The sequence below is a fragment of the Pelodiscus sinensis genome, chromosome 30 (genome assembly GCF_052426305.1).
Source record: "Pelodiscus sinensis isolate ZL-2025 chromosome 30, ASM5242630v1, whole genome shotgun sequence".
NCBI lineage: Eukaryota > Metazoa > Chordata > Testudines > Trionychidae > Pelodiscus > Pelodiscus sinensis.
Genome location: NC_143081.1, coordinates 1,592,955 through 1,616,538, shown reverse-complemented (window position 1 = coordinate 1,616,538; position 23,584 = coordinate 1,592,955). Strand labels below are relative to the sequence as shown.

General features: G+C 73.0%; 2 protein-coding genes across 2 annotated transcripts; one reads left to right on the top strand and one right to left on the bottom strand.

Moving 5' to 3' along the window:
* Positions 1 to 269: 269 nt before the first annotated feature.
* RNF31 (ring finger protein 31) lies at positions 270 to 17,883 on the bottom strand. Its single transcript, XM_089774294.1, has 21 exons — positions 17,742 to 17,883; positions 15,134 to 15,345; positions 14,854 to 15,000; positions 13,349 to 13,504; positions 12,937 to 12,990; positions 12,422 to 12,488; positions 11,158 to 11,341; positions 9,477 to 10,071; positions 7,781 to 8,035; positions 7,221 to 7,403; positions 6,583 to 6,798; positions 5,139 to 5,312; positions 4,416 to 4,514; positions 4,194 to 4,283; positions 2,756 to 2,870; positions 2,563 to 2,681; positions 2,016 to 2,129; positions 1,864 to 1,921; positions 1,618 to 1,714; positions 727 to 895; positions 270 to 595 (listed from the first exon to the last, which is right to left on the bottom strand). The coding sequence occupies exons 2-21, from the start codon at positions 15,335 to 15,337 to the stop codon at positions 542 to 544; spliced, it is 3,150 nt and encodes a 1,049-aa protein (XP_089630420.1). The 5' UTR covers positions 15,338 to 15,345; positions 17,742 to 17,883; the 3' UTR covers positions 270 to 541.
* Positions 17,884 to 20,172: 2,289 nt separating this feature from the next.
* PSME2 (proteasome activator subunit 2) lies at positions 20,173 to 23,408 on the top strand. The gene is made up of 11 exons (XM_089774503.1): positions 20,173 to 20,334; positions 20,909 to 20,941; positions 21,036 to 21,098; positions 21,282 to 21,371; positions 21,457 to 21,499; positions 21,587 to 21,684; positions 21,800 to 21,868; positions 21,946 to 22,013; positions 22,123 to 22,177; positions 23,027 to 23,113; positions 23,267 to 23,408. The coding sequence occupies exons 1-11, from the start codon at positions 20,287 to 20,289 to the stop codon at positions 23,345 to 23,347; spliced, it is 735 nt and encodes a 244-aa protein (XP_089630629.1). The 5' UTR covers positions 20,173 to 20,286; the 3' UTR covers positions 23,348 to 23,408.
* The last annotated feature ends 176 nt before the right edge of the window (positions 23,409 to 23,584 follow it).

Below are 23,584 nucleotides of genomic sequence, written 5' to 3'. Positions count from 1 at the left end.
GGGGGCTGTATGGGGCTCAGGGCGGGGGACACGTGGGGCTCAGGGCGGGGAGCTGTATGGGGCTCAGGGCGGGGCACACGTGGGGCTCAGGGCGGGGGGGCTCAGGGCGGGGCACACGTGGGGCTCAGGGCGGGGGGCTGTATGGGGCTCAGGGCGGGGAGCGCATGGGGCTCAGGGTGGGGGGCTCAGGGCGGGGCACACGTGGGGCTCAGGGCGGGGGGCTCAGGGCCGTTCCGAGGGTCCCTGCGACTGTAGGAAGAAGCCAAGACTCCTTTGAGCAGTTTTATTGGCTCCCGATGGTCTGTCCCGCCCCCCAGACCGCCCGGCCCCCCATGGTGCCCCCGCAGGGCAGCGGGCCAGCCCCCCACGTCAGGGACTCCTGCGGGGTCCCTCAGGCTGTGGTTCCGCATGCTGGGGTTCTCACATTGCCCCACATCAACTGGGCTGCTGGGCCCCCCAAATCTACCCCCCAGTCCCCTCGGCGCTCCCCGCCCCCCACATCGACGTCTGCGCCAGTCGTCCATGGCCCCGTCCCCGGGGGTCACTGCCGCTGCCGCGGGATCTTGGGGCCCAGGGGCACCTCGTCCATCAGCTTCTGTGGGGGGCAGAGAGAGGGGTGAGCGGGGCGCCCCAGCAGATCCCCGGCCACCCCCGCCCCCCGAGACTCCCCTCCGCCCCCCGTCCCCTGTGACATCCTGGGGTCCCCCCGCGCCGTGGGGCTGGTACCTGCAGCAGGCGCCCGCGGTAGGTCTCCTCCGCCTCGCTGGGGGCTCGGGGCAGCGGCGCCCCCACGTGGCGCCCCCACACGATCTCCAGCTCGGCCAGGGAGTAGAGACGGGCGGGGTCCAGCGCCCGGGCGTTGATCAGGCTCACCAGGTACTCCTTGTAGTGCGCCCTGCGGGCACCGGCAGCGCTGGGACGGGCGCCCGAGCCCCCCCGGCTCCACGCCCCCCCGGCCCGGCTCCGCGCCCGCCCGTCCTCCTCGGCTCCGTACTCCGTGTCCCCCCGCCCCGGCTCCGCGCCCGCCCGTCCTCCTCGGCTCCGTACTCCGTGCCCTCTCACCCCGGCTCCGCGCCCGCCCGTCCTCCTCGGCTCCGTACTCCGTGCCCTCTCACCCCGGCTCCGCGCCCGCCCGTCCTCCTCGGCTCCGTACTCCGTGCCCTCTCACCCCGGCTCCGCGCCCGCCCGTCCTCCTCGGCTCCATACTCCGTGCCCCCCCGCCCCGGCTCCGCGCCCGCCCGTCCTCCTCGGCTCCATACTCCGTGCCCCCCCGCCCCGGCTCCGCGCCCGCCCGTCCTCCTCGGCTCCGTACTCCGTGCCCCCTCACCCCGGCTCCGCGCCCTGTCTGCCTCGGCTGTGTACCCACGCCCTCCGGCCCCGGCTCGGCGCCCCCCCCCCGCCCCGGCTCCGCGCCCTTGTGCCCCTACAAGCCGCCTACTCTGGCCCTCAGCACCCACACCCCACCTAGCCACTCCATCCGCCAACCCTTCTTCCCCCGCCTGCCCTGGGCCCATGTGTCCCCGCCCCCCCCACGGCCCAGATTTTTCCTAGTGTCCCCCTCCCCTCATGCCTCCAGATCCTCCCTCCGCCCCCCCCCCTGAGCCGCCCCCCACTCACTGGCAGAGGCCGGCGTAGCCGGGGGGCGTCTCCTTCCCGCAGGCTTCGTCCAGCAGGCCGGTAATCGTCTCCTTCTGCTCCATCACCCGGCACCCGCCTGGCATGCACGGCATGATGGGTAATGGCAGCACCCCCCCACTCACACCCCTGCCGGGGGGGGGGGCTCCACCCCATTACCCACAATCCCCTGCCCAGGGGGTGAGGGGGGAAATCTCCATCCGGTTACCCACAATCTCTTGCTCTCACCTCCTTGCGCCGGGCGGGTCCCAGTGGGGGGCTCCGTGTTGAAGACGACACCATTATCCTGGGTGGGAGAGAGAGACCCACAGTCACTTCCTGAACCCCCAGGGTCTCCCCCAGGTCCCCTGCCCAGCCCCACGGTCATTCCTGGCCCCCACCTGCAGGAGGCGCTGCAGCCGCTCCACATCCCAGTCGCGCAGGTAGAAGAGGCAGTCGCGGGGGTGGTGCCCGTGCAAGGACTGGCGAACCGGGCAGGAGGGCACCTGGCATTTCTGGGGGGAGAGACAGAGCTACACAACAGCCCCACCCACCCCCCCAGCCAAGAGCGCCCGCCTGACAACCCCCACTGTCACCCTGCCCAAGGACCCACAGCACAACCCTCCTCCCCAACAGCCCCACGCCACGTTACAACCCGCATCCAACAGCCCGTAACCAGGCCCAGACCCACCGATCACCTCTGCAACACAGCACGTCTCTCCCGCACAGCCCCCCACAGCCCCCCACCTCGCAACCTGCACCCAAGAGCCGGCCCCACAACCCGCCCGTCCCCCACGCAACAGCCCCGCTGGAGACGCCTACCACGTTCCCACCCAACAGCCGAAGCCACAGCCGCCACGACATCCCACCCAAAGCCCCCTCCCAACACTTCCGCCCCCCCCGGCCCGCCCCTCCAGCCCTTCGGCCCCCCCGCCCCCCCCCACTCACGTTCTTGGTGTGGAAGGCGCTGTAGCAGCCGCTGCAGAAGTTGTGGCGACACTGGGAGCACTGGAAGTGCATGCAGCCGCCCCGGGCCAGCGCGTAGGGGAACTTGCACTCGGGGCAGGCTGGCAAGAGAGGCGGGGTCAGGGGGCGGGAGCGGCCGGGGGGCGGGGGGGCTCTGGGGCTGGGGGGGGCTCACCGATGCCGTTCTCCTGCAGGTAGACGGCCAGGCCCTGGGCCTGGTACTGGGGGTCGTTGGTTCGCTTCCACTCCTGGAACTCCTGGCACGACAGGCCCTGGTGCTGCGGCTCCCACTGGGGGGGCAGGGGGTCAGCATGGCCTGCCCCCTACAAGCCCCGCCCCTTTCCCTCCCCCCCAATCACACAGGCCCCCGCCCCACACCCCGTCCTCCGCGCTCTGCCGCCCCACAGCCGGCGGAACTACCCGCCACTGGGATCTGGGTCCTGTGCCCCCCGCAGCTCCCCCGTCACCGCCCCCCTGCCCCGCCCACTCAGTCACTGCCCCCTGCCCCGCCCACCCCATAGCACCCCTCCCTCGGCCCCGCCCACTCAGTCACCGCCCCCTCTGCCCCGCCCACCCCATACTGCCCCTCCCTCGGCCCCGCCCACTCAGTCACCGCCCCCTCTGCCCTGCCCACCCCATACTGCCCCTCCCTCGGCCCCGCCCACTCAGTCACCGCCCCCTCTGCCCCGCCCACCCCATACTGCCCCTCCCTCGGCACCGCCCACTCAGTCACTGCCCCCTCTGCCCCGCCCACCCCATACTGCCCCTCCCTCGGCCCCGCCCACTCAGTCACTGCCCCCTCTGCCCTGCCCACCCCATACTGCCCCTCCCTCGGCCCCGCCCACTCAGTCACCGCCCCCTCTGCCCCGCCCACCCCATACTGCCCCTCCCTCGGCCCCGCCCACTCAGTCACTGCCCCCTCTGCCCTGCCCACCCCATACTGCCCCTCCCTCGGCCCCGCCCACTCAGTCACCGCCCCCTCTGCCCCGCCCACCCCATACCACCCCTCCCTCGGCCCCGCCCACTCAGTCACCGCCCCCTCTGCCCTGCCCACCCCATACCGCCCCTCCCTCGGCCCCGCCCACTCAGTCACTGCCCCCTGCCCCGCCCACCCCATAGCACCCCTCCCTCGGCCCTGCCCACTCAGTCACCGCCCCCTCGGCCCCGCCCACCCCATACTGCCCCTCCCTCGGCCCCGCCCACTCAGTCACTGCCCCCTCTGCCCTGCCCACCCCATACTGCCCCTCCCTCGGCCCCGCCCACTCAGTCACCGCCCCCTCTGCCCTGCCCACCCCATACCGCCCCTCCCTCGGCCCCGCCCACTCAGTCACCGCCCCCTCTGCCCCGCCCACCCCATAGCAGCCCTCCTGCGTCCCCGCCCACTCAGTCACCGCCCCCTCGGCCCCGCCCTCCCCATAGCAGCCCTCCTGTGTCCCCGCCCACTCAGTCCCCGCCCCCTCTGCCCCGCCCACCCCATAGCAGCCCTCCTGTGTCCCCGCCCACTCAGTCACTGCCCCCTCTGCCACGCCCACCCCATACTGCCCCTCCCTCGGCCCCGCCCCTCCCTCGGCCCCGCCCACTCAGCCCCTGCCCCGTTGGCCCCGCCCCCTCACCGGGCGCTTGCAGTGGACACAGAAGCTCTGGTTGCACTGGGGACACTGGGCTGCAGCCTGTTCCGACTCGTAGATGAACCCGAAGGAGCACTGGGGGGGAAGGGACGTGAGAGAGACCCCCCCAAAGCCCCCCAGAACCCCTCCCCCGGCCCCGCCCCTCCCGCTCTGGCTCCACCCTCCGGGCGAGGCCCCGCCCCTGGGCCTCTGGCCCCGCCCACTCACATGGGTGCACCACTGGAACTTGGGGTCCCGCATGAGCTCCCGCTCCGTCAGCTTCTTGCTGAACAGCTCGTAGGTCTCGGGGTCCAGGCACTCGCGCAGCTGGGGGGGGGCAGAGGGTGAGCGGGGGCGGGGCTGGGTTTTCGGGTCCCGCGGGCCCTGCCTGACGTCACCCAGCAGGTGGGGAAGGGGGATGGGAGGTGCAGGGAGATACTGGGGGATTTTGGGGGGTACGGGGAGTTGGGGAGCCCTGGGGGTACCTGGATGTCCAGGGTGGAGAAGGGGCCCAGCGGGTGGTGCTGGGAGTTGGGGGGCCGGGGGAGCTCAGGGGAGGGGGGGGACTCAGGGGGGGCCGGAGGAGCTCAGGGGGGGCTGGGGGACTCAGGGGGGGCTCAGGGGAGCCGGGGGCCCGGTACCTGGATGTCCAGGGTGGAGAAGGAGCCCAGTGGGTGGTGCTGGGAGTTGGGGGGCCGGAGGAGCTCAGGGGGGTCGGGGGACTCAGGGGGGCCGGAGGAGCTCAGGGGGGGCCGGGGGACTCAGTGGGGCCGGGGCCCGGTACCTGGATGTCCAGGGTGGAGAAGGAGCCCAGTGGGTGGTGCTGGGAGTTGGGGGGCCAGAGGAGCTCAGGGGGGGCCGGGGGACTCAGGGGGGGTTCTGGGGGGGCCGGGGGACTCAGGGGGGGTTCAGGGGGGGCTGGGGGACTCAGGGGGGCCGGGGGCCCGGTACCTGGATGTCCAGGGTGGAGAAGTAGCCCAGCATGTCGCCCTCGGCGCGGAGGTCGGGCGCGTCGCAGGCGGGACACACCAGGTCGGTGATGTGCTTTTCCTTCACGGCGATGGTGAAGTGCTGGGCGAAGCACTCGGGGCAGATGGTGCATTCGCACGAAGTCAGCGACTGCATCTGGGGGGGCGCGGCTCAAATCAGGGGATGACCCAGGAGGGGCGGGGCTCACATAGGGGGCCATGCTGGGGGTGGAGTGCTGGGGAGAGGGGTCTGCTGGGGAGGGACATGCCTGGGGGTGGAGTGCTGGGGGGGACGTGCGTGGGAAGAGGGCGCACTGGGGGGGACGTGCGCGGGAAGAGGGCGCACTGGGGGGGGACGTGCGCGGGAAGAGGGCGCACTGGGGGGGACGTGCGCGGGAAGAGGGCGCACCGGGGGGGGGACGTGCGCGGGAAGAGGGCGCACCGGGAGGCACGGGGGGGGGGACGTGCACGGGAAGAGGGCGCACCGGGGGACCGGGGGGGGACGTGCGCGGGAAGAGGGCGCACCGGGGGGGCCGGGGGGGGACGTGCGCGGGAAGAGGGCGTACCCGGGGGGCACGGGGGGGGGACATGTGCGGGAAGACGGCGTACCCGGGGGGAGCGTGGGGAGACGTGCGCGGGAAGATGGCGTACCCGGGGGGCGCGGGGGGGGACGTGCGCGGGAAGAGGGCACACTGGGGGGGGACGTGCGCGGGAAGAGGGCGCACTGGGGGGGGACGTGCGCGGGAAGAGGGCGCACTGGGGGGACGTGTGCGGGAAGAGGGCGCACTGGGGGGGACGTGTGCGGGAAGAGGGCGCACTGGGGGGGACGTGTGCGGGAAGAGGGCGCACTGGGGGGGACGTTCGCGGGAAGAGGGCGCACCGGGGGGCGTGGGGGGGGGCTGGGGGGGGACGTGCGCGGGAAGAGGGCGCACCGGGGGGGGACGTGCGCGGGAAGAGGGCGCACTGGTGGGGGGACGTGCGCGGAAAGAGGGCGCACTGGGGGGGACGTGCGCGGGAAGAGGGCGCACTGGGGGGGGGACGTGCGCGGAAAGAGGGCGCACCGGGGGGCCGGGGGGGACGTGCGCGGGAAGAGGGCGCACCGGGGGGGGACGTGCGCGGGAAGAGGGCGCACTGGGGGGACGGGGGGGACGTGTGCGGGAAGAGGGCGCACCGGGGGGGGACGTGCGCGGGAAGAGGGCGCACTGGGGGGACGGGGGGGACGTGTGCGGGAAGAGGGCGCACCGGGGGGGGACGTGCGTGGGAAGAGGGCGCACTGGGGGGGGACGTGCGCGGGAAGAGGGCGCACTGGGGGGGGACGTTCGCGGGAAGAGGGCGCACTGGGGGGGGACGTTCGCGGGAAGAGGGCGCACTGGGGGGACGGGGGGGGACGTGTGCGGGAAGAGGGCGCACCGGGGGGGCCGGGGTACCTGGTTGCGGGGCAGGGCCCAGCCGCACACGGCGCACTCCCAGTTCAGCAGGCGCTTGATGAAGTCGCGGTCGGGGGAGGCCCGGACGGCGTCCACGATGTCGGCCAGAGCCGCCCGCCCCCCCCCGGCCGCCTGCTCCCGCGCCAGCGACAGCACCAGCTCCGCCCGCCCCCAGCTCGGCAGCGCCAGCGAGGCCAGGAGCCGCCGCAGCAGCGCCTGTGGGGGGGGGAGTCAGCGCCGGCGGCCCCACGCGCCCGCACCGCCCCCCCACTCCCCGCCCCCCCCCGCGGGGCTCCCGCACCGCCCCCCCACTCCCCGCCCCACCCCCGCGGGGCTCCCGCACCGCCCCCCTCCCCCTGCCCACCCCCGCGGGGCTCCCGCACCGCCCCCCGACTCCCGCCCCACCCCCGCGGGGGCTCCCGCACCGCCCCCCTCCCCTGCCCACCCCCGCGGGGCTCCCGCACCGCCCCCCGACTCCCGCCCCACCCCCGCGGGGCTCCCACACCGATCCTCCTCCCTCTGGCCCCCTGGATTCCCCTCCCATCCCCCTAACTCCCACCCTCTGCCATCCCCCAAGGGCTCCCGCCCCCAGACCGCCACCTCCCGAGTCACCCTGCCCCCCCCCCCCCGGCCGGCACCTGGTGGTCGGGCGCCTGGAAGTCGATCTCAGGCTCGTCGGGCTCCCACAGGCGCCGGTGGAAGGGCTCCAGCTGCTGGCGCTGCAGCTCGGCCAGCGCCCCCCACAGGTCGCCCCCGTTCTGGTAGAGGGCCTGGAGCACCGGCCCCCGCGCCCCGAAGCCCAGCGCCGCCAGCTCCTGCACCTGCCCGCCCGGAGAGGGAGCTGAGCCGGCCTGGCCCCCCGCCCCCATCCGCCCCGCCCCTGCAGGCCCCGCCCCCACCCGCTCCGCCCCGCCCCCCAGCTCCGCCCCGCCCCTGCAGGCCCCGCCCCCACCAGCTCCGCCCCGCCCCCCCAGCTCCGCCCCGCCCCTGCAGGCCCCGCCTCCACCAGCTCCACCCCGGTAGGCCCCGCCCCCGCAGGCCACACCTCACCGGCCCCACCCGTACCAGCCCCGCCCAACCCCACAAGGCCTGGCCCACAGGCCACGCCCCTTCCTCCCTGGCCCCTCCCAGGCCACACCCCTGTCCACAAGCCCCTCCTGCCCCCTCCCACTCCCAGCACCCGTCCCCCGGCCCCCACCTTGCGGCGCCGGGCGCTCAGGCAGCGGCTCACGGCCTCGTCCGTGTCGCCCTGGCTCTGGGTCCAGGCGGCGCGAGCCTCCTGCTGGGTGATGGCGCCCAGGTCGGCCGGCGCCCCCGCCTGCGTGGCCTGCTCCACCACCGCCTCCAGCACCCCGGGCAGCTCCGAGCGCAGCCAGGGCAGCGGCCGCTCCGCCCCCGAGTAGCGCAGCGCCGCCCCCACCTCCTCGGGGGGCACCCCCACCAGCTCCGCCTCCTGCCGGAGGGAGGGGTTAGAGACGGCCCCGCCTCCTCTCTGGGGAGTGGGCGGGGTTAGCGAGCCCCGCCTCCTCTCTGGGGAGTGGGCGGGGTTAGAGACGGCCCCGCCTCCTCTCTGGGGAGTGGGCGGGGTTAGAGAGAGCCCCACCTCCTTTCTGGGGAGTGGGCGGGGTTAGAGAGCCCCACCTCCTTTCTGGGGAGTGGGCGGGGTTAGAGAGAGCCCCACCTCCTTTCTGGGGAGTGGGCGGGGTTAGAGAGCCCCACCTCCTTTCTGGGGAGTGGGCGGGGTTAGAGAGCCCCACCTCCTTTCTGGGGAGTGGGCGGGGTTAGAGAGAGCCCCACCTCCTTTCTGGAGAGTGGGCGGGGTTAGAGAGAGCCCCGCCTCCTTTCTGGGGAGTGGGCAGGGTTAGAGAGCCCCACCTCCTCTCTGGGGAGTGGGCGGGGTTAGAGAGCCCCACCTCCTCTCTGGGGAGTGGGCGGGGTTAGAGAGCCCCGCCTCCTCTCTGGGGAGTGGGCGGGGTTAGAGAGCCCCACCTCCTCTCTGGGGAGTGGGCGAGGTTAGAGAGAGCCCCGCCTCCTTTCTGGGGAGTGGGCGGGGTTAGAGAGCCCCACCTCCTCTCTGGGGAGTGGGCGGGGTTAGAGAGCCCCACCTCCTCTCTGGGGAGTGGGCGGGGTTAGAGAGAGCCACGCCTCCTCTCTGGGGAGTGGGTGGGGTTAGAGGGAGCCCCGCCTCCTTTCCGGGGAGTGGGCGGGGTTAGAGACAGAGCCCCGCCTCTTCTCTGGGGAGTGGGCAGGGTTAGAGACGGCCCCACCTCCTCTCTGGGGAGTGGGTGGGGTTAGAGGGAGCCCCACCTCCACTCTGGGTAGTGGGCAGGGTTAGAGAGAGAGCTCCGCCTCCTCTCTGGGGAGTAGGCAGGGTTAGAGAGAGCCCCACCTCCTCTCTGGGGAGTGGGCGGGGTTACAGGGAGCCCCACCTCCTCTCTGGGGAGTGGGCGGGGTTAGAGAGAGCCCCACCTCCTCTCTGGGGAGTGGGCGGGGTTAGAGGGAGCCCCACCTCCTCTCTGGGGAGTGGGCGGGGTTAGAGAGAGCCCCACCTCCTCTCTGGGGAGTGGGCGGGGTTAGAGAGAGCTCCGCCTCCTCTCCGGGGAGTGGGCGGGGTTAGAGACAGAGCCCCGCCTCCTCTCCAGGGAGTGGGCGGGGTAAGAGAGAGCAGTACCTCTTCTTCAGGGAGTGGGCGGGGTTAGAGGACCCCTGCCTCTCAGGGAGGGGGCGGAGTTAGGGAAAGCCCCACCTTCTGGTTATAGGGGAGTCCCGCCTCCTCCGCCCCCAGGAATGGAAAGGGAAGAGCTGGATTGGCCGGTGCAGAGGAGGGCGGGGCCTGTGGGGAGATGGGCACAGCGGGGGGGGAGGGGCCTATGCAAGGGGGAGGGGCCTCTCACCCGGATCATGGCCACCAGCTTCATCCCGTCCTCCCGCAGCTTCTCCTGCCGCCGCCGCTCCGCCTCCTCCGGCGAGAGGGGGGGGCCCTTGCCCGGGAGCCGGGGCCCCTTGTCGTCCCGGGGGGGGCCCCCGAGCAGGCTGGTCCGGTTGCAGACCTCGCACACTCGCCCGGGCAGCTGGTTCCAGAAGGTGCAGTGTTCACACGGCCAGCCCCGGCCCCCCCCAGCCTGCGGGGCCGCGGGGGGCCCGTCCGGGGGGGGCCGGGGGCCGGCCTGCGAGGGGGTGTCCGGGGGGGGCTGGGGGCCGGGGGCGCTGGGCCGGCCGGCCAGCCGGGGGCGCTCGCACATGGCGCACAGCACGGTGGGGGCGGCGTTGAGGAAGGTGCAGGTCTGGCAGGCCCAGCCCCCCCGGGGGGGCTCCCCGTCGGGCGGGGGGTTGGGGGGCGTGGGGCAGCCCCGGGGCCGGTCGCACCCCACGCACAGCACGGCCCGGGCCTCGTTGGGGGCGCGGCAGGCGGCACAGCGCCAGGGCGGGCGCGGCTTGGGGGGCAGGGCCGGGCGGCCGGCTGGGAGCTCCGAGGGCACCATGGACGGGCTGGGGAGACAAAAGAGGGGGAGAGTTGGCCAGGGACCCCCAAATCCCCACAGGGACCCCCATCCCTACCCTGAACCCCTAATCCTGGCAGCCGTCCACTATCCCCACCCTGCCTCCAAGCCCCACAGCCTGCCCCCCAATTCCCACTGCCCCCCAAAATCCACAGCCTACCCCCCAAATCCCCACAGGGCCCCCCATCCCTACCCTGAACCCCTAATCCTGGCAGCCGTCCACTATCCCCACCCTGCCTCCAAGCCCCACAGCCTGCCCCCCAATTCCCACTGCCCCCCAAAATCCACAGCCTACCCCCCAAATCACCTGCCTCCCAAAATCCACAGCCTGCCCCCAATCTCCACTGCCCCCCATCCCTACCCTGAACCCCTAATCCTGGCAGCCGTCCACTATCCCCACCCTGCCCACAAGCCCCACAGCCTGCCCCCCAAATCCTCCCTGCCCCCCAAAATCCACAGCCTCCCCACATCCTCCTGCCCCATCCCCCAATCCTCTCTGCCCCCCACCCTTGCCCCACATAAGCCCCTCCCCTCTCCCACCTCTGCTCCCCCCTGGCCTGGCCCAGACAAAGACCCATAATGCCCTGGGGCAACTGTATGGAATGTGCCAGAATCCTGTGGGGTTTCCAGGGCCCCTGAAATGGGGCGGGGGGGTCCCCGATACCTGGAGGTGGGGGGGGTCAGGCTGGGGGGACCCCAACATTTTGGGGGTGGGTTTGGTGGGTCACGGGGGGCCCCCGACCCCGGGGGGGCCCCTCTCTCCCGTCAGTGAGAGGTTCCCTGCCTTTCGCCAGGCGCGGGGGGGCCGCTCCCCGGCTGTATTGTCACGGCCGGTTCCCCCGCCCCCGGCCTTTCGCCCCCCAAGCCGCAGGGGCCGTCAGTCGGGGTGCACTTTCTGGGGGGGCCTGTGGGCTCGGCCTGGCTCTCGCCGCAGCCCCGTGTTTTCGAAGGCGGGCGCCCCTCCCCGTCCTGCTTTCCCTCGCCGCGTGGGGAGCGCCCCACGGCGTGGGCCAGGCGAGGGGCTTGGGGGCCATGCCTCCCGATCCCTGGCTGGGGGCCCAGGGGGCCCCGTTACCTGAGCGCAGGGGGCCCGGGCCCCCAGCCCGCGTCCCCCAGAGACTGGCGCCGGTGCTGGGCGCGGGCCGGGTGCTTGTGGAAGAGCTGGTCGCATTCGGGGCACAGGCTCTGGTTACAGTCCGGGCAGCGGTGGGAGGCGGGCCCCAGGCCACACAGCAGGCAGGTGGCCAGGGGGGCTGGCCCTGGGGGCGGGAGAGAGGGGTCAGCCCCACGGCCGTGCCCCACAGCGCCCAGCTCCCCTGCCCCACGGCGCCCCCCACAGGCAGTGCTTTGTGCCCCACAGCGCCCGACTCCCCTGCCCCACAGCGCCCCCCACAGGCAGCGTTTTGTGCCCCACAGCGCCCGACTCCCCTGCCCCACAGCGCCCCCCACAGGCAGCGCTTTGTGCCCCACAGCGCCCGACTCCCCTGCCCCACAGCGCCCCCCACAGGCAGCGCTTTGTGCCCCACAGCGCCCGACTCCCCTGCCCCACGGCGCCCCCCACAGGCAGTGCTTTGTGCCCCACAGCGCCCGACTCCCCTGCCCCACGGCGCCCCCCACAGGCAGTGCTTTGTGCCCCACAGCGCCCGACTCCCCTGCCCCACGGCGCCCCCCACAGGCAGTGCTTTGTGCCCCACAGCGCCCAACTCCCCTGCCCCACGGCGCCCCCCACAGGCAGTGCTTTGTGCCCCACAGCGCCCGACTCCCCTGCCCCACGGCGCCCCCCACAGGCAGTGCTTTGTGCCCCACAGCACCCGACTCCCCTGCCCCACAGCGCCCCCCACAGGCAGTGCTTTGTGCCCCACAGCGCCCGACTCCCCTGCCCCACGGCGCCCCCCACAGGCAGTGCTTTGTGCCCCACAGCACCCAACTCCCCTGCCCCACAGCGCCCCCCACAGGCAGTGCTTTGTGCCCCACAGCACCCGACTCCCCTGCCCCACAGCGCCCCCCACAGGCAGTGCTTTGTGCCCCACAGCACCCGACTCCCCTGCCCCACAGCACCCCCCACAGGCAGCGCTTTGTGCCCCACAGCACCCGACTCCCCTGCCCCACAGCGCCCCCCACAGGCAGCGCTTTGTGCCCCACAGCGCCCGACTCCCCTGCCCCACAGCACCCCCCACAGGCAGCGCTTTGTGCCCCACAGCGCCCGACTCCCCTGCCCCACAGCGCCCCCCACAGGCAGCGCTTTGTGCCCCACACCGCCCGACTCCCCTGCCCCAAAGCACCCCGGCACTCTCCCCACAGCCCAGCTCCCACCCTGCGCCCCCCCCTTTGGCATGCACCGGTCTGGGGCAGGGCTCCGGGGGGCGCTGTGTCGAGCTTGGGCACCGAGTCCGGGATGAGGGTCACCTGGAAGAGACGAAAGGGCTGCCAGGCCCGGCCCCCCGGAACTGCCTCCATGGGCCTTTCCCCGTCCCCCCAACTCCTGCCCCTCCCCTCTTCCTGCCCCTCCCCCACCACAGTCCCCCCAACTCCTGCCCCTCCCCGTCCCCCCTCCCCGCCTGCCCCTCCCCTCTTCCTGCCCCTCCCCCACCACAGTCCCCCCAACTCCTGCCCCTCCCCGTCCCCCCTCACCGCCTGCCCCTCCCCTCTTCCTGCCCCTCCCCCACCACAGTCCCCCCAACTCCTGCCCCTCCCCGTCCCCCCTCACCGCCTGCCCCTCCCCCTGCCCCTCCCCCACCACAGTCCCCCCAACTCCTGCCCCTCCCCGTCCCCCCTCACCGCCTGCCCCTCCCCTCTTCCTGCCCCTCCCCCACCACAGTCCCCCCAACTCCTGCCCCTCCTCCGGCCCCCTCACCTCCTGCCCCCCCAGCAGCATCTCCTGCAGCACATTGGGGTTCGGGTGATTGTTCTGAAAGGGAAAAGAAACAATGAGACCCAGGCTCTGCCCCACGGCGCCCTCCTGCCCCACACATCCCCCCGCCTCATGTGCCACCCTATCCCACACGCTTCCTGCCCCACGGCACCTCCTGCCCATGTGCACCCCTGCCCCACGGCCCCTCCTGCCCCACACATTCCCCCGCCCCATGTGTCACTGTACCCCACACGCCCCCTGCCCCATGGCACCTCCTGCCCATGTGCCCCCCTGCCCCACGGCCCCTCCTGCCCCACACATCCTCCAGCCCCATGGCGCCCACCCCCCCACGGCACAGCACCCTCTCCCCGGTTCTCATCCCGCCCTGGCCCCTGCCCAGCCCCCCAGCCCCTACCGAGAGCAGCAGGTTGAGCTCGGCGCGCAACAGCCCCACGTCCACGGCCACGGAGGCCACGCGCCGGGCGTCCGGCTCCAGCAGCCCCTCGGCGAAGCTCAGCCCGTCCGGCTGCTGCTCCGTGTAGCCGTAGCGCCGCAGCACGTCCCGCCCGCCCTGCGGGGAGCGTCAGCCAGCTCGGGGGCGGGGGGCCAGGAGCGTGGGGAGCTCCCAGCTATGGGGGTTGGGGTGTCTCTAGCTGGGGGGCTGAGGCAGTGGGGGTGGGAACGTGGTCTCTGGGGGCTGGGACAGGATCCCTCTGCTGTGCGTGACTCCGCCGCCCCGGGCTGCTCTGCAGTGACTCTGTGCGTGCCTCAGTTTCCCCGGGCCCTGCCGCACGCTCTGCATGGGGAGGGGGTGGCCTGCGGGTGGGGACCAGTGCCTGGGAGTGGCTGGGGGGCTCTAGCTGGCCTGGGGGGCTGGGCGGGGCCTGGCTCTGGGCCCCCCTCGCCCCTGGCTCCTGTCACAAATCTGGGACCCCATAGCCCTTCTCTTCTAGCTGCCGCCCAAGAGTCCCCTCTGGCTGGGGGGGGCAGGGCCCGGGGACTCCCCCACACTCTTTGACGGGTGCAGGGGGGGCGTGCGGTTCAGGGCTCTGGGATGGGGGGTTCAGCAAACCGGAGTGGGGGATTGGGGGGTCCCAGCCAGGGTGGCTGAGCTTGGGGAGGAGACCGAGTGGTGCGGGGGGAGGTGGGGGAGATCCCGGGGGGCTGAAGGCCGGGGGCGTGGCGGGGTCCCAGGCGGTTCTGGGGGTCCCCGGGGGCGTGGCGGGGTCCCAGGCGGTTCTGGGGGTCCCCGGGGGCGTGGCGGGGTCCCAGGCGGTTCTGGGGGTCCCCGGGGGCGTGGCGGGGTCCCAGTTGGTTCTGAGGGTTCCCGGGGGCGTGGCGGGGTCCCAGGCGGTTCTGGGGGGTCCCGGGGGCGTGGCGGGGTCCCAGGCGGTTCTGGGGGTTCCCGGGGGCGTGGCGGGGTCCCAGGCGGTTCTGGGGGTCCCCGGGGGCGTGGCGGGGTCCCAGGCGGTTCTGGGGGTTCCCGGGGGCGTGGCGGGGTCCCAGTCGGTTCTGGGGGTCCCCGGGGGTGTGGCGGGGTCCCAGGCGGTTCTGGGGGTCCCCGGGGGCGTGGCGGGGTCCCGGGCGGTTCTGGGGGTCCCCGGGGGTGTGGCGGGGTCCCAGTCGGTTCTGGGGGTTCCCGGGGGCGTGGCGGGGTCCCAGGCGGTTCTGGGGGTTCCCGGGGGCGTGGCGGGGTCCCAGGCGGTTCTGGGGGTTCCCGGGGGCGTGGCGGGGACCCAGGCGGTTCTGGGGGTCCCCGGGGGCGTGGCGGGGTCCCAGGTGGTTCTGGGGGTTCCCGGGAGCGTGGCGGGGACCCAGGCGGTTCTGGGGGTCCCCGGGGGCGTGGCGGGGTCCCAGGCGGTTCTGGGGGTCCCCGGGGGCGTGGCGGGGTCCCAGGCAGCGCCGGGGGCTCGGGCTCACCTGGATGGCGTCCACGGTGCTGCGGAAGACGGGGTTGTTGAACTTGACGGCGCGCCAGAAGCGGGGTTTCAGGGGGTTCAGCAGGTTGCGCCCGTATTTCTCCAGGATGTTGAGGGCCGTGGAGATGGTTTGCAGGGAGGCCACGAGCTGGGGGACGGGGGGGGGGGAGAGGCAGGGCATGAGGAGCACCCCAGAGCGGAGACCCGTATCCCCCACCCCCCCAGACTCCCCTCCCGCCAGGCTCCCCTCCTCCGAGGCGCTCGCCCCCCACTGCCCCTACCTCCGTCTGCCCCTGCAGGTTGGCGCGCACGAGGCCCGGGACGTCGACCTCCCGGTACTTGACGGAGGGGGGCAGGGGGGCCTCCACCAGCAGCTGCACGGTCTCGGGGTGCAGCTCCCCGGGGCTCTGGGCCAGCGCCCGCACCAGCTCCTCCCGCAGCTGCAGAAACTGGAGCTCCCCAAGGGGGGGCCCCGCCTGGGCCATGACCTGGCCTGGGAGAGAGCGAAGGGTTAACTCGCTGCCCACCCCCCCGAATACTCCCACCCAGCCCCCCAATGCCCCCAGCTGGACCCTGCACTGACTCCTGCCCTGGCCCCCCAATACCCCCACTGCACCCCGATTCCTGCTACAGCCCCGTACCCACCCCCGATACCCCCACTGCACCCCGATTCCTGCTACAGCCCCGTACCCACCCCGATACCCCCACTGCACCCCGATTCCTGCTACAGCCCCGTACCCACCCCGATACCCCCACTGCACCCCGATTCCTGCTACAGCCCCGTACCCACCCCGATACCCCCACTGCACCCCGATTCCTGCTACAGCCCCGTACCGGACCCCGTATACCCCCACTGCACCCCGATTCCTGCTACAGCCCCGTACCCACCCCGATACCCCCACTGCACCCCGATTCCTGCTACAGCCCCGTACCGGACCCCGTATACCCCCACTGCACCCCGATTCCTGCTACAGCCCCGTACCGGACCCCGTATACCCCCACTGCACCCCGATTCCTGCTACAGCCCCGTACCCACCCCGATACCCCCACTGCACCCCGATTCCTGCTACAGCCCCGTACCCACCCCGATACCCCCACTGCACCCCGATTCCTGCTACAGCCCCGTACCCACCCCGATACCCCCACTGCACCCCGATTCCTGCTACAGCCCCGTACCCACCCCGATACCCCCACTGCACCCCGATTCCTGCTACAGCCCCGTACCGGACCCCGTATACCCCCACTGCACCCCGATTCCTGCTACAGCCCCGTACCCACCCCGATACCCCCACTGCACCCCGATTCCTGCTACAGCCCCGTACCCACCCCGATACCCCCACTGCACCCCGATTCCTGCTACAGCCCCGTACCCACCCCGATACCCCCACTGCACCCCGATTCCTGCTACAGCCCCGTACCCATCCCGATACCCCCACTGCACCCCGATTCCTGCTACAGCCCCGTACCCACCCCGATACCCCCACTGCACCCCGATTCCTGCTACAGCCCCGTACCGGACCCCGTATACCCCCACTGCACCCCGATTCCTGCTACAGCCCCGTACCCACCCCGATACCCCCACTGCACCCCGATTCCTGCTACAGCCCCGTACCCACCCCGATACCCCCACTGCACCCCGATTCCTGCTACAGCCCCGTACCCACCCTGATACCCCCACTGCACCCCGATTCCTGCTACAGCCCCGTACCCACCCCGATACCCCCACTGCACCCCGATTACTGCTACAGCCCCGTACCGGACCCCGTATACCCCCACTGCACCCCGATTCCTGCTACAGCCCCGTACCCACCCCCGATACCCCCACTGCACCCCGATTCCTGCTACAGCCCCGTACCCACCCCGATACCCCCACTGCACCCCGATTCCTGCTACAGCCCCGTACCCACCCCCGATACCCCCACTGCACCCCGATTCCTGCTACAGCCCCGTACCCACCCCCGATACCCCCACTGCACCCCGATTCCTGCTACAGCCCCGTACCCACCCCGATACCCCCACTGCACCCCGATTCCTGCTACAGCCCCGTACCCACCCCCGATACCCCCACTGCACCCCGATTCCTGCTACAGCCCCATACCGGACCCCTTATACCCCCACTGCACCCCGATTCCTGCTACAGCCCCGTACCCACCCCCGATACCCCCACTGCACCCCGATTCCTGCTACAGCCCCGTACCCACCCCGATACCCCCACTGCACCCCGATTCCTGCTACAGCCCCGTACCCACCCCCGATTCCCCCACTGCACCCCGATTCCTGCTACAGCCCCGTACCCACCCCCGATTCCCCCACTGCACCCCGATTCCTGCTACAGCACCGTACCCACCCCCGATTCCCCCACTGCACCCCGATTCCTGCTACAGCCCCCCTCAAAGACCCTAGCTGGACCCTGCACCGATTTCTGCCTGCCCGTAATGGCTCCCTGACATCCTCCAGCCACCCCCCCTGCACCCCAATATCCCCCCACAGGCCCGGTACCCCACGTCTTCCAATCAGTCCCCAAACCCCAATAACCTCAGCCAGCCCCCCACTGTACCCCGATCCGCACTGCCACCCCCCCGCGCCCTGCTGTGTCGCTGCCCCCCTGCCCCCCAGATTCCCCCGCACCCCCCAACCCGGTGGGAGACTGCGGGGGGGGCGCTAGAGGACCGCGGGGGGCGCTGGGGAGCACGTGGGGGGCACTGGAGGGCCGCGGGGGGACTGCAGGGGGGCGCTGGAGGGCCGCGGGGGGACTGCAGGGGGCACGTGGAGGGAGCTGGGGGGCCCGCGGGAGTCCGCAGGGGGCGCTGGGGGGGCCCTGGTGGTCCGTAGGGGGACTGCAAGGGGGGGCCCACGAGGGGTGCTGGGGGGGCCGCGGGGGGGTCTCACCTTGCAGCGGGCGGGGCCCAGCCGAGAACTCGCGGAAGCTGTGAGCGGAAGCGAAAGAGAAACAGCTGGTGGGGGGGTGGCAGGGGGGGCCCGCGGGCCGTGGGGGGCCGGCAGGGGGGCAGGTTTTGCACTGGGGGCCGTGGAGTCCAGCGCGGGCGGGTTGGGGGAAGCGGGGATGCAGGAGGACGGGGACTAACAAGGCTGGGAGGATCAAGGGGGGCAGTGGGGCAGGGCTGGCGGGGGGAGTAGCAGGCTCTCAGGGGGACCCCGTACCGGCAGGGGGCGGTGCAGGGACGGGGGGGTGTCAGGGGGACCCCGTGCCGGCAGGGGGCGGTGCAGGGACGGGGGGGTGTCAGGGGGACCCCGTGCCGGCAAGGGGCGGTGCAGGGACGGGGGGGGTGTCAGGGGGACCCCGTGCCGGCAGGGGGCGGTGCAGGGACGGGGGGGTGTCAGGGGGACCCCGTGCCGGCGGGGCGGTGCAGGGACGGGGGGGTGTCAGGGGGACCCCGTGCCGGCAAGGGGGCGGTGCAGGGACGGGGGGGTGTCAGGGGGACCCCGTGCCGGCAGGGGGCGGTGCAGGGACGGGGGGGGTGTCAGGGGGACCCCGTGCCGGCAGGGGGCGGTGCAGGGACGGGGGGGTGTCAGGGGGACCCCGTGCCGGCAAGGGGCGGTGCAGGGACGGGGGGGTGTCAGGGGGACCCCGTGCCGGCAGGGGGCGGTGCAGGGACGGGGGGGGGGGGGGGGGGGGGGTGTCAGGGGGACCCCGTGCCGGCAGGGGGCGGTGCAGGGACGGGGGGGTGTCAGGGGGACCCCGTGCCGGCAGGGGGCGGTGCAGGGACGGGGGGGTGTCAGGGGGACCCCGTGCCGGCAGGGGGCGGTGCAGGGACGGGGGGGTGTCAGGGGGACCCCGTGCCGGCAGGGGGCGGTGCAGGGACGGGGGGGTGTCAGGGGGACCCCGTGTCGGCAGGGGGCGGTGCAGGGACGGGGGGGGGTGTCAGGGGGACCCCGTGCCGGCAGGGGCGGTGCAGGGACGGGGGGGTGTCAGGGGGACCCCGTGCCGGCAGGGGGCGGTGCAGGGACGGGGGGGTGGTGTCAGGGGGACCCCGTGCCGGCAGGGGGCGGTGCAGGGACGGGGGGGTGTCAGGGGGACCCCGTGCCGGCAGGGGGCGGTGCAGGGACGGGGGGGTGTCAGGGGGACCCCGTGCCGGCAGGGGGCGGTGCAGGGACGGGGGGGTGTCAGGGGGACCCCGTGTCGGCAGGGGGCGGTGCAGGGACGGGGGGGTGTCAGGGGGACCCCGTGCCGGCAAGGGGCGGTGCAGGGACGGGGGGGTGTCAGGGGGACCCCGTGCCCGGCAGGGGGCGGTGCAGGGACGGGGGGGGTGTCAGGGGGACCCCGTGCCGGCAGGGGGCGGTGCAGGGACGGGGGGGTGTCAGGGGGACCCCGTGCCCGGCAGGGGGCGGTGCAGGGACGGGGGGGTGTCAGGGGGACCCCGTGCCCGGCAGGGGGCGGTGCAGGGACGGGGGGGTGTCAGGGGGACCCCGTGCCGGCAGGGGGCGGTGCAGGGACGGGGGGGTGTCAGGGGGACCCCGTGTCGGCAGGGGGCGGTGCAGGGACGGGGGGGTGTCAGGGGGACCCCGTGCCGGCAGGGGGCGGTGCAGGGACGGGGGGGTGTCAGGGGGACCCCGTGCCGGCAGGGGGCGGTGCAGGGACGGGGGGGTGTCAGGGGGACCCCGTGCCGGCAGGGGGCGGTGCAGGGACGGGGGGGTGTCAGGGGGACCCCGTGCCGGCAGGGGGCGGTGCAGGGACGGGGGGGTGTCAGGGGGACCCCGTGCCGGCAGGGGGCGGTGCAGGGACGGGGGGGTGTCAGGGGGACCCCGTGCCGGCAAGGGGCGGTGCAGGGACGGGGGGGTGTCAGGGGGACCCCGTGCCGGCAGGGGGCGGTGCAGGGACGGGGGGGTGTCAGGGGGACCCCGTGCCGGCAAGGGGCGGTGCAGGGACGGGGGGGGCGTCAGGGGGACCCCGTGCCGGCAGGGGGCGGTGCAGGGACGGGGGGGGGTCTCGGGGACCCCCCGCCCGGCAGGGGGCGGTGCATGGACGGGGGGCGTCTCGGGGACCCCCCGCCCGGCAGGGGGCGGTGCATGGACAGGGGGGGTCACTGGGGGACCCCCCGCCCGGCAGGGGGCGGTGCATGGACGGGGGGGGTCTCGGGGACCCCCCGCCCGGCAGGGGGCGGTGCATGGACGGGGGGATCACTGGGGGACCCCCCGCCCGGCAGGGGGCGGTGCCTGGACGGGGGGGTCACTGGGGGACCCCCCGCCCGGCAGGGGGCGGTGCCTGGACGGGGGGGTCACTGGGGGACCCCCCGCCCGGCAGGGGGCGGGCCGTGGGGCGGAGTGGGGCGGGCCGTGGGGCGGGCCGGGGAAAGTGAAATCGAAAGGGGCCGAGCCGGGTGCTCCCGCGGACGGACGGGCGGACGGACGGACCGACGGGCGGACGCGCAGGCACCGGCCGGACAGACGGACAGGGGCGCCCCGACCCCCCACCATGGCCAAGGCCTGCGCAGTGAAAGTCAGCGGGCAGTCCCGCCGGCAGGTGGGGGCCGGGGGGGCCGGGGACCCCCCTGAATCTGGGGCTGCATCGGGGGTGGGCGGCTCTGACCCGGGGGGGAGGGGAGAGGGTGGTAACGGGCCCCCCAGGATTCCCCCCCCAACACGTGCGTCACCCCGGGGATCGCGCTTCCGCTTCCTTACGGGGATTTCCGAGCCGGCCACGTGCGTGTGGGGAGGGGCGGGTAGGGGGCGCTGTGGGGCAGGGGGAGGGGGCGGGTAGGGGGCGCTGTGGGGCAGGGGGAGGGGGCCGGCAGGGGGCGCTGTGGGGGAGGGGGCCGGTAGAGGGTTCTGGGGGAGTCAGCAGGGGGCGCCAAGGTGTGGGGGAGTTCTGGGTGGGGGGACTTATTGTGGGGCAGGGGAGTTGGCAGGAGGTGCCGGGGTGGGGGGAACATGGAAGGAGCCTGTGGGGGGTGCCACGCTGTGGGGGGGGGGAGGCAACACCAGGAGGACTTGGGGGGCCGCTGTGGGGTGGGGGGAGGTGAGGAGTCTGCGGTCTGTTCTACTAGGTGCCTCACCCCAGACTCAGCCGCCTTTCCCCGCCCTGGCTCTGTTTTTAGGTTGAGCTCTTCAGGGAATCTCTCTTCAAGGAGGTAAAGCTGCCCCCCTCCCCTGAGATCAACTGCCCCCACGGGGATTAACTGCCCCCACACATACCCCCTCTGACCTCCTCTTCCACCCCCCCAGGCTGAGCAATTCCTGTCGACATTTTTACCCCAAAAAATCTTTCAACTGGACAAGTTCCTGAAGGTAAGAACAGCCTCCCCAGGCACCCCCAAACCCTTCCTGCCCCCCCCCCGTGCTAGGCCTCCCCAGGAGCTGTGGGGCGCCTCTTGCACAGCCTGCTGGGATCACCCCACATAGCACCCTGGGGTCCCCCCTTTCCCCTCCCCCGGCAGTACAGCCCCCCGGGTAATTTTCCTGTCACCGCAGGAGGAGTCGTTGAACATCAAGGATCTGTCCACCCTCCGGGCCCCCCTGGACATCCCCATCCCCGACCCGCCCCCCAAGGATGAGGACGAGGTGAGTTTTGGGGTGACGCCCCCCCCCGTGTCATGCCGCCCCCTGCTGGCGAGGCGGTGACTTGCACCCTGTCCCTTCCCCCTAGGACGCGGCCAGCATGGAGACCGATAAGGAGGAGAAGAAGGAGGGTGAGTTTCGGGAGCGTTTACGGGGGGGGGCAGGATTTTGGGGGGCTGGGCTGTGGCCTCACCCCCCGTTCTGCCCCTCCTCCCCAGCTCCGAAATGCGGCTACCTGAAGGGCAACGAGGCCCTGGTGACGCTGCTGGGCCGGGTCAAGCCGGAGGTGCGGGAGCTGAAGGAGAAATGCGTTTTGGTGAGATCCACGACCCCCCCCCCATTGGGGCTGCGAGCTTCCCTGCAGCAGTGCCCCCGGCTGCGCACTTTCCCAGCAGTGCCCTGCCCCTCCCCCACCATCTCTCTGTCCTCAGGTTATCACGTGGATCCATCATCTGATCCCCAGAATCGAGGATGGGAACGATTTTGGGGTGGCTATTCAGGTAAGGGCCCCCCAACCCCCGCAGCCCCCCTCCCCCGCAGACTCCCAGTCTCACCCCCATCTCCCCCCCCCCCCCAGGAGAAGGTGCTGGAGCGGGTCACGGCCGTCAAGACGAAGGTCGAGGGCTTCCAGACGGCCATTTCTAAGTGAGTTGTGGCCCCATTTCTGCCCCAGGGCATTGTGGGTAACAACCCCCCCAATCTCTGCCCCTCGGTATTGTGGGTAATGGACTGGGCCGCCTCTTTCCTCCCCCAGGTATTTCTCCGAGCGAGGAGATGCCGTCGCGAAGGCCTCGAAGGAGACCCACGTGGTGAGTGATCGGGGGCTGCGGGGCTGCGAGCTTCCCTTCAGCAGTGCCATGAGCCGTGTGTGTGTGTGTGTGTGTGTGTGTGTGTGTTCTGGGGCTGCGGGGCTGCGAGCTTCCCTTCAGCAGTGCCATGAGCCGTGTGTGTGTACGTGTGTGCTTGCGTGTGTGTGTGTGTTCTGGGGCTGCGGGGCTGCGAGCTTCCCTTCAGCAGTGCCATGAGCCGTGTGTGTGTACCTGTGTGCTTGCGTGTGTGTGTGTGTTCTGGGGCTGCGAGCTTCCCTTCAGCAGTGCTGTGAGCCGTGTGTGTGTGTGTGTGTGTGTGTGTGTGTGTGTGTGTGTGTGTGTGTGTGTGTGTTCTGGGCCTGCGAGCTTCTCTTCAGCAGTGCCGTGAGCCAGAGGTGTGTGTGGGTGTTCTGGGGCTGCGAGCTTTCTTGCAGCAGTGCTGGGGGTGAGGGGGGGAGTTGGGGATCTCTGGGGCTGTGAGCTCCCCCCAGCAGTGCTGTGAGCTGGAGAGGGGAGGGTTCCGGGGCTGCGAGCTTCCCCCCAGCAGTGCCGTGAGCTGGGGCGGGGAGGGTCCCGGGGCTGTGAGCTTCCCCCCAGCGGTGCCGTGAACTGGGGCGGGGAGGGTTCTGGGGCTGCGAGCTTCCCCCCAGCAGTGCTGTGAGCTGGAGAGGGGAGGGTTCTGGGGCTGCGAGCTTCCCCCCAGCAGTGCTGTGAGCTGGGGCGGGGAGGGTCCTGGGGCTGCGAGCTTCCCCCCAGCAGTGCCGTGAGCTGGGGCGGGGAGGGTCCCGGGGCTGCGAGCTTCCCCCCAGCGGTGCCCCCTGCCAGGCTAACCCTAACCCCTCGCCCCAGATGGATTACCGGACTCTGGTCCATGAGCGGGACGAGGCGGCCTATGGGGAGATGCGGACCATGGTGCTGGACATTCGGGGCTTCTACGTGAGTGTGGGGGCCTGGGGAGGCAGGTGACGGGGGGGATGGGTTAGGGGGCCTCGAGGGGCTGGGACGGGGGAAGGGGGCTTCGATGGGAGGGGCTCCCTGGGGGTCAGGGGCCCTTTGCCCCCCCAGCTCCCCACTGTGGTCTCCCCCCAGGCCGAGCTCTACCACATCCTGACGCAGAACCTGGAGAAGCTGACGAACCCCAAGGGCGAGGAGAAGCCGTCCATGTACTGAGGGGCCCGGTGCCCCCCGCCGAGGGGCTGGGACCAGCCTGCAAATAAACGGCTCCCCCCGCCCCCGCCTCCTCTGCTGGTGTCTGGCCTGGGGGGGCGGGGGGGCTGCTGCCCCACAGGAAAATCAGTGGGGGCCGGGCGGGTGGATTGTGCGTGCTCTAGCCCCATGGGGCGGGAGGGGGGGCTGAGCCTCAGGGGCCGGAACCAGGCAGCCAGGAGCCACATCCGGCCCCCAGGA

What these genes read in the sequence shown, in the direction of transcription:
- PSME2 (XM_089774503.1), top strand. Translation starts at nt 20,287, where the DNA reads ATGGCCAAGGCCTGCGCAGTGAAAGTCAGCGGGCAGTCCCGCCGGCAG. An exon ending in GCGGGCAGTCCCGCCGGCAG is followed by an intron (nt 20,335 to 20,908) that starts GTGGGGGCCGGG and finishes CTCTGTTTTTAG; the next exon opens with GTTGAGCTCTTCAGGGAATC. An exon ending in GGGAATCTCTCTTCAAGGAG is followed by an intron (nt 20,942 to 21,035) that starts GTAAAGCTGCCC and finishes CCACCCCCCCAG; the next exon opens with GCTGAGCAATTCCTGTCGAC.
- RNF31 (XM_089774294.1), bottom strand. Translation starts at nt 15,337, where the DNA reads ATGGCCCAGGCGGGGCCCCCCCTTGGGGAGCTCCAGTTTCTGCAGCTG. An exon ending in TGCTGCTGGGGGGGCAGGAG is followed by an intron (nt 12,489 to 12,936) that starts GTGAGGGGGCCG and finishes CGTCTCTTCCAG; the next exon opens with GTGACCCTCATCCCGGACTC. An exon ending in TGAGCGCCCGGCGCCGCAAG is followed by an intron (nt 7,404 to 7,780) that starts GTGGGGGCCGGG and finishes CCGGGCGGGCAG; the next exon opens with GTGCAGGAGCTGGCGGCGCT.